The following is a 9,266-nucleotide window of genomic DNA, read 5'->3' on the forward strand; positions in this document are numbered from 1 at the left end:
TCCCTTTTCCCTGAATTCCCTTTCTGCCAGGATCCTATTTTCTTCTTGTTTATATTGGCTTTTCTTTTTTTTTAATCTCAGACTTTCCCTAAATATCTAGTAATTATTTGGTTTCCTTTAATGTTTTAGAATGAAACTGTAGATGAGCTGATTGGGAGCCCAATGTGTATAGGCAGGGATTGTTGCTCTGGGTGGGTAGATAGGGCTCTGGCTAGCTGAGAAGAAAATGTACTCACAGTCGCTACTACCCCACAGCTGCTTAGTAACTCCCAGGAGAGCTCCTTAGTTGCTTTTGAAAACAAAACCTCAATTTGGGTGTGGAAGGTAGTTCTAATATAAAGGCTCTTCCATATACAACAGAGAACTGGAAGAGCCCCATTCCTTCATATCTTCTTTTACCTGCCATTTCTTCACTCATTTCTTCACTCAACTCACTCATTTACCTGCTTTTACCTGCCATTTCGTCACTCACCATCTCAACTGGATTCAACTGGGAAAACTGCCTTTCTCTTCAGCCACAGCCTGCTCTGGAGATACTTTGGTTTGTAGCTTTCTTTGCTCATCCTCGTTGGTTTATACTCTTCTGGTTGTTTTCCATCTTTTAGAAGTGAATTCAAAATCTTATTCCCTCTTGCCTTCTCAGGTTATCTTCTGTGTTGTGGGTATATATTTGTTGTTTGTGTACTTTTATTGTGACAGAGTTCTACAAAGATGAGAGAGAAATGTGTTCAACCTGCCATCTTGAACCAGAATACTGTGCTACACCATTTCTTTTCATACTTTAAAAGTCAGAATCTTAAAAATAAATTAAAAATAAAATAAAAATAAATATATAAATCAGAATCTTAAACAAAAGTTGAATTCTTGTAGGAAAATACAATGACGCAATAGACTTGCTTTTTCTTCTAATGCAAATTTCATAGTGTTTAAAAGACTGTAACCAATTTGGTTATTTACCTTTCTCTTTAGCAGTGTTGCCTAATCTATCATTTTCTTCCTCTGAATCTAAATCATCTGTAATTTTTTTGGGTGGAGGGGGATCTAACCCCGCTTCTTTGTTGTCTTCTTCACAAGAGTGTACTCCAGTTAACAACTTACTTTAGAAGTGAGAAAGCTAAAGCCAAATAGATTTTCCCTTGTGATTCAAAGACTATCCAAGATTCCTCAGTCTGCTCTAGGCCTCCAAAGAAGAAGCTCAAAGACCTGCAGCTTCCCAGAATACCAGCCTCACAGATCTGAGGCAGAGCAACTCTGAAATTGGTCTTGCAGAAGTGGGTAGAGCTGGTGTGGTTTTGAGTTGGAAGTTCTATTTAGGAGTACACATTACTGGGCTTAGAAATACCTATCTCACTCCCCTAAAATATGATTTCAGTTTTGTTTACTTTCCTGTTCTTCATATTTGTTATATGCCCATGAATTATAAGTAGCCAGAGGAGAGACTGAATTAATCGGCTGAAATCTAACATAGCAAGTAGAAAAAGCAAGACAAATAACATGTTTTCCTGCCTGTTTGCAGTTAGCATCTCTTTTCATTTTTCCATTGTTTTATAGAAAGTTTGTTAGACTGGAAGAAAATAAAGAACTAAGTTGGGGTCCTCACTCTGCTCTAATTAGCTCTGTAACTTTAAGCCCCAATTTGTTTATAAAAAAAAAAAAAAAAAAAAAAAGGGAGACTCATGGACCAGATGGTTTCTTAGATTTTTTTCCCCCTAGATTAGATTAGATTTCCTAGATTAGAAAAATCATGATAATGGTCCATTATTTCAGCTCTTCTTTCTCTTAATTTTTGAACTTTTGTTTTTACTCCTCTACTCTTTTCCTCTTTCTTGTTTCAAGCTCTCTAATACTTCTCCTGCTCCTCACTCTCCCCCGCCTATTTATCTTTCCAGCTCTTTGTTCTTTCTCCTTATTCTGTTATTATTGTATAGTTTTTCCTTTTCTGGGGTCACCAAGACTGTTCTTAGAGTGTGATATTAAGGCATGCTTTACGGAAATAGAAAAGGCTACCTTAGTTCAAAATTTTACTCTTTCCTAAAAAGGTACATTACTGTAGTATCACAGAAGAATTGATAGTCCAGAAGCCATGCCTGAGAGAAAATGTTTTTGAAATATTTTATCTTTTGTTTCTGATTTTTTGTTTTGCTTTCTTATTTTATTTTATCTAAACAGAGAATGGATATTCTTTGAAGCTTAATCATGATCACAACTGATGAACCCAATTCTTCCCAACATTCTGTAGAGTATTAGAAGATTTTTACATTTTGAAGAAGGGGAGACAAATCTAAAAAAATATTTGGTTGAACTATTGAGAACTAACATATAGTGGATGATGCTGATTTAGAACTTAAATAGAAGGGTAAATTTGGGGTCAAGATGTAGGTCTCAGTCCACTGCATTTTGAATATATGCTTACTTTTCAGGTCACATGAAGTTTAACAAGTAATATTCATGGTGTCTGGCTTTTGATTTATCATTTGTATGGTGGTCATAAAACGTTAAAAACTATGACTGTTGCTCTTCCCATGGGTCTATTAGATATTATCAGATATGTAGTAGACAGTGCTGTAACTAGATGAAAGCTACAACTTCTGACACATAACTTTGCAAACACAATGAATCTAATTATAAAATACAGTAAAACTATTTAGCTAATATTTTCACATCCCAAATTTTCCATTTTATATTCTTCTCTAGACATCTGAGCTTATAAACTGACCCACTTGGGTGTTGTTTTGAATGTCTTCAAGCTTTTATGTCTTTCTAACTTTGGTCAATCTGGGGATTTCTATCGTTGGTATCCTTGCAAATGGCTTATGTGCTAACTTCTGTTTCAGTTCAAAGAAAGCCAGAAGTTAGGGCTTGTGCTGGTCACAGGCCAATGGAAGTTACAGTTCGTATCGGGATGACCTGACATATCCAGGTCAGACTGACCAGATCAGAAAACACATCAGTCTCCAATTCAGCCTCTTTGGAAATTCCTTCTTAAATTTATTTACACTGAACCACCCAAAGCCTCTGGCAGGCATAGAAGTACACAGTGATGCAAAAAGGGAGCTTTTCCAACAAGTTCATGGCAAGGGTAGGACATTTCTCCCTGGAAAAAAGACCCTTGCTGTTTCTATGATGCTAGCATACTAAGTGTGTTATGTTGCTCACATTCAAAATAAACCAAAGCCTCTGTTTGATGAACCTAAATAATATTCAGATTTAGGTAAAGACAGATCACTAACATTTAGATTTCACTCAGAGTTTTATTTGATTACCAAAAAAGACACTAAAAATGAGGAGCAATGTGTCCTTTTCCCCTTCATTGACTTTGAATAGGTATCATTGGAATGTAAAATCAAAGTGTGAAATTATGAAAGAATATTTTTTAATTCCTACCAGCTGAATACATACTTAATATGTTCCCAGACTGTTCTAAAATCTTTAAAAATTAGGTGCATATAATGATTAAGATTTTATAATGAACATACTTTTAATAAATGTTTGTGACCCATTGATGAAATATACCTCAATAATATATGGGTATGTGATTTCTTATTAATTATCTTCCATCTGGATGCATTTGAAGACATGTAAATTATTTGGTACCAATAATTAGTTACCAGTTATAAGGTTTTAGAGGACATGAAATATGCCAGAGCCATCATCTGAAGAACATATATGAGTCTGCGTGCTATTGGCTATTTGTGTGTATTTTTTTGTTTTCATGTTGATAGCATGTAATTCCTTTATTTGGTGATCTTATTTTCTAGGTTCATTTAAATTTTAAGAAATTCAAGACACACAGAGTAGCAAGTTTAAGAAAAAACAATATGAGAAAATAAATATTTGAAGCAAATCATAAAACTAATGATAAATTTCTGTCAGAAAAAAAGGCATAGGAACAGTTTTCATATATTATGTTCATAAAAGAGAAGGTTGTATTAACATGATATTTGTCATTATGTAGTATTTTAAAATCTATATAAATGTATTCCATTTTTTATCATATTTAGCATTTGATATATTTATTCTTTATGGTTATAATCACAAATATATTTCATTTAAGAATTTAGAACTGTGCTAATGAATTATGTTTTTATATGAAATATATTTGCCATTATGAAGAATAGTTGGGGATACTGTTATTTCAGGGAATAAGTTTGAATTCATTCTGGTAGTTTAAAAATTGTAAAATTCAGGGGCACGTGGGTGGCTTAGTCGGTTGGGCGTCCGACTTCAGCTCGGGTCATGATCTCACAGTTCGTGAGTTCAAGCCCCACATCGGGCTCTGCGCTGACAGCTCAGAGCCTGCAGCCTGTTTTGGATTCTGTGTCTCCCTCTCTCTCTGCCCCTCCCCCGCTCACACTCTGTCTCTGTCTCCCTCAAAAATAAATAAACATTAAAAAAAATTTTTTTAAATAAAAAAAATAAAAAATAATTGTAAAATTCAAAAGGTCAATCATATGTATGTTTCACAAATTGAACACATTTTCAGTAGCACGTCCTTTAGTTGCGTTAATTTTTCAATGTGATGTGTCCACAGTGTTCTTTATTTTGCACTAATTTTTCAATATGTTTACATTGTATAAGTTGAGCTTTTTACACACAGATTCTTGATTTGTAGCTGCTTGGCAGGATTTTTTTGTTGTGATGTAACCAGCATTCTTATAAAAGATACGATGTGCATTTGTTTTGTGTCTTTGTCTTCATTCCACATGTTCCGTGTGTATTTTTATGTGAAGTTATCTATAAGGAATGGTGACTTAAGAGTCTGTGATCATCTCTTTTACCATCATTGTTTTCAACAAATTGGTGTTAGTTCCTGTCTTCTGGTGATCTTAAGTAGATTTTCAGTATCGTGTAAGGCAGATTAGTCTCAACAGTCACAAATAGTTCGCCTTTACATCATATCTTATGTCATGGCGTAGATACTCTAATTATCTTTGGACTAGAGGGTTTGTTCATTTGATTTTATTTCAATTACTTTTTCATTTGAGGTTTAAATTTTTCAGTTTGTGGAAACCTAATTTGCTGTAAAACATGAGGAATTCTTCAGAAGATATGCAGCAACCAATCTTTATTGAGACCTAAGCACTTTCAGACCCTCTCTAATTTATTCCTCACCGCAATGCCAGGAAGTAAATATTGATAGAACACATTTTTTTTTTTAATTTTTTTTTTCAATGTTTTTTATTTATTTTTGGGACAGAGAGAGACAGAGCATGAACGGGGGAGGGGCAGAGAGAGAGGGAGACACAGAATCGGAAACAGGCTCCAGGCTCTGAGCCATCAGCCCAGAGCCTGACGCGGGGCTCGAACTCACGGACCGCGAGATCGCGACCTGGCTAAAGTCGGACGCTTAACCGACTGCGCCACCCAGGCGCCCCGATAGAACACATTTTTACAGATGAAGAAACCAAAAGACAAAGAAGTTAATGTACTTGTCCATGGTCATAGAAGTGGAAGGACTCAAACCAAAGTCTATCTCATCCCACTTTAAACACTAATTTATGTCTCTCCCTTATGATTTTTGACATATCCGTTTCAGTCCAAAACTAGTTAATGTGTGCTTGACTTACGTCCTTTGGTAGTAAACCTTTTACACTTTCGTTTCTGCAATGATGTCGTAGTGAAGAAAAATAATAATAATAATAATACAATTGAGCGTTAAAATGTGTCTTTTCTTTTAGCCAGAAACGTTTGAGCATCTTTTTGTCAAGCATACAGAATCAGTGATATTTGGTCCTCTTCTTTTGGAGCCTGAAGCCATTTCAGAAGATGTCAGTGTTGACACAACATGGAAAAATAAAGATGACATGGTGCCAACAGCTCTGGTCTCTCTACTTTTGGCAACTCCGGATCTTGAAAAGGGTTCTATTTGTATCAGTGACCAGCACAACAGTGCTGACTTCTCTGAGCTTGAGAGCAGCGTGGTAACCTATGAGGATGAGAACAGGAGACAGCCCTCTGTTAGATATGCTACCCTACTCAGCAGCTCTAAATCAAGTGACATTGATGAAGAGCAAGGGCTTATAAACAGTTCAGTCAGCAAATGCTTCTCTAGCAAAAATTCTCTGTCCAAGGATTCTTTCTCTAACAGCTCATGGGAGATAGAAACCCAGGCATTTTTTATATTATCAGATCAGCATCCCAATATAATTTCACCACACCTTCCGTTCTCAGAAGGATTGGATGAATTTTTGAAACCTGAGGGAAATTTCCCTGAAGAAAATAATGGTGAGAGGTCTGTCTATTATTTAGGGGTCACCTCAATCAAAAAAAGAGAGAGTGGTGTATTTTTGACTGATGAGTCACAAGTGTTGTGTCCGTTCCCAGCCCATTGTTTACTCACTGACATCAGAATCCTCCAGGACACTTGCTCACAACTTGTAGAAAATCATTTCAGTTTAGGAACTAATGGTCAGAAGACTTTTGTATCTTACATGCCTCAGTTTCAGACTTGTTCTACTCAGACTCGGAAGATAATGGAAAACACAATGTGTGACCTAACTGTCTAATTTCATTCAAGAAACATCTCAGATGTATGTTACAGTGAATCGTATGAAGTGTATGTAATACAGTCCACCATGGTTGTGGATATGGGAGAGGAAGGAAAACTGTCAGAGTCAAACTTGAAAGTGAGTGTTTCCAAATTAAAGGTATCTGTCATTGCTCAGTAATATTGACAAAAAAATGAGAGTCTTCAAGAGCCTGGCAATGTAGACTGACTCTTCTAATGATTTCATTAACAAGCTACGCTAGGAAGATCTCCAATGGTTTGTTTCTAGCTAGAAATGAACCCAACAAATACCACCTTTGGCGAACATTAGACCTGTGTAGAAAGAGCTAATCTTCTCGATTATACCTAAGTTTGAAAGACACTGTGGGATGTAACTTGTTTCAAAGGTATGGTTGTTTTATCTTGAGTTGTCTTTGTTTTCAACTGATTCACACGCGCGTGCGCGCGCACACACACACACACGTCTATACATAAGAGGCATCCTCGTACATTTTTGAAGTATGTGATATATTTGTATTTGTGCCACTTGACTGTGTGATTTTAAGATTTTGCAATTTAACAAACTTGCCTTGAGCACTTACTCTGTGGTAGGCAGTCCGCTAAATGTTGCAGATTTAGATCTGGCCTGGGGGATATACTTCTGAAGACTGACAAGTAAGCTGATCTTTATGTATCGAATATAACCATGCAATGATACTACCTATCAGAATGGCAATACTAGAATACAAACAGTATTTTGATGACAACAAAAGCATTTTGAAAACATAATGTGTGTCTTAACGCTTCCCTATAAAAGATGTTGCAGTGGTTGCTTTCTGATACAGTTAGATGACTAAATGCTACTGTATATCACTCTGGAATTATTGTCTTCCCTGATTCCAACTTGCTTGTACGCTGTTTTTTTTCCCTCACTTCTCTTTCATATAACCACCCACTGTGTTAAAGCTTTCCATATTTTATCTCAATCAATTATTAAAATAATTGTATGAGACATGTACTACTATAACACCCTTATTAAAGATTAGAAGATTAAGTAATTTTCCCAAGGACACAGAGTTAGTGTATAATGGAACCAGAATCCAGATTTAAACCCAGATCTTTTAATGCTAGTGATTATGTTTTAAACCTATACCTTACATTGCCGTCCATTAAAAAAATGAATCACAAGCAGATAAAATTTGTTAAGTGGATATATAATCCTGGGTGAAAATGAAGTGAGAATTACACAGATGTTGTTTTTGCCTTTAAAGACTTTAATATTTCTTGTTTGTTTCAGTTTTTGGTATGGCAAGAAAACTCCGAGACAGCATTTTGAGCAACAAACTAATCAAGAAACCTGCAGAGATAGATGTTGAGTGTCAATAAATCAGAATTTCAAGATGATCAGTATAATCAAAATACATACTTTAGTACTCAGAAATATGCCTATTAGATTGCTAAGCATCACCAGTTTCATACTTGGCCTGAGAGAGGATCCTGCTGATTTTACTGTTACCCTAGATAAAATCCTACACTCCATCTCTATTCTAGTTGTGGCCATATGAAATGAGAAGTTCTAGACAGTGACAAAGATCTCAGGTCCCAAACAACAGGTATTTTTTTTCACACTTCATGATCATTTGCCAATTAGAAATCAATAAAGTTGTTTCATGCCATAAGGATTGTTGAGATATCTCAGGATCTCACATACTCATCAACAGATAGGTGACTCACAAGAGAATGGTAGAGGGCTCACATCAACTCACTGAATTATGAGTGTGGTATGAAAGCCTTAGTTCTATACAAAGATAAATTGAGAGAATACATTTTTGTTTCACTGATGTTTTAAGTGGTTTACAGATTCAGAAACAAAGAAATTATTGCATGTATGGAAGTTCTGGCAAAATTGACCATTATTTTTAATGCTGCTCATAGAATATAGAAGTTGTATTGAGGATGCAGTATAGGAGAATTACATTTTGCTCCATTCTGCATAAAGTTAGAGATTAAACAATGAGCATGTCCACTGAGACACAACATTCTCCTGTGGCCTGGGACCCATGACTATATGACTATGGGGAAGAGAAAGTGACAGATGTTCCAAGCAGCCTATGATTTCACCATGCTATATGTATGTGGCAGTGAATTCAGAAGTCCCAGCAACAGTGTAGTGCTGCAGGTCTGAGTTAAAGGAATTTAGTAACAATATATTAACGAGATCATTGATATCCCGGTGCACAGTTCCAAAAACAAATGAAAACATCTCAAGTAGTGAAATGCCAAGGGAGTTGTTTTCATGGAGAGGGCTGAATGGTAGAGTTTGGCCTATTGGTATATATAGATTTAGATCCTATGTGTTGTCAGTGTGTTAGGGCTCTGATTTTCACTTTTGAAAGTTTGTTTCACTGCATATATCACTATACATTATTGGGTCTTTATGAATATTACCTGTCATTAAGTAGTGGGTTTTAATAAAAATATAGGTAAATTTAGAACATTTTATACTTCAGGATGGTCTGATATTTTCCATTTCTTTCCAAAGATTCCTTAAAAAATTTTTTTAAGGGAGAGAAGAGCTGAAATATGGATTTGCACTTTTAAACTTAGGATAAATCTGGAATTTGGAGTATTTCTCTTAAGGCCTTGAATTGCAACACAAGTTACCAGTCTCTCTAAATCTGAACTTGATGAAAAGAAATTCAGAAGTTAATAATTTGGGATATGGCCTCAAGGTTCAACATAAGACAAATCACTTGTCAGGGCTAATGAGATTATACGT

General features: G+C 35.6%; 1 protein-coding gene across 2 annotated transcripts in view; it reads left to right on the forward strand.

Moving 5' to 3' along the window:
- Positions 1 to 8,986, forward strand: part of LEPR (leptin receptor) — an 89,155-nt gene extending 80,169 nt beyond the window's left edge. The window contains exon 20 of one of the 2 annotated variants that reach the window (XM_030324219.1): positions 5,679 to 8,986. In XM_030324219.1, the coding sequence (XP_030180079.1) occupies positions 5,679 to 6,506 (828 nt within the window). In that variant the 3' untranslated portion in view covers positions 6,507 to 8,986. Of the gene's footprint in view, positions 1 to 2,169; positions 4,025 to 5,678 lie in introns of those variants that run through there. The other variant, XM_030324222.1, reaches the window with a different exon arrangement.
- The last annotated feature ends 280 nt before the right edge of the window (positions 8,987 to 9,266 follow it).

Source organism: Lynx canadensis, chromosome C1 (assembly GCF_007474595.2).
Source record: "Lynx canadensis isolate LIC74 chromosome C1, mLynCan4.pri.v2, whole genome shotgun sequence".
In the NCBI taxonomy this organism is placed as follows: domain Eukaryota; kingdom Metazoa; phylum Chordata; class Mammalia; order Carnivora; family Felidae; genus Lynx; species Lynx canadensis.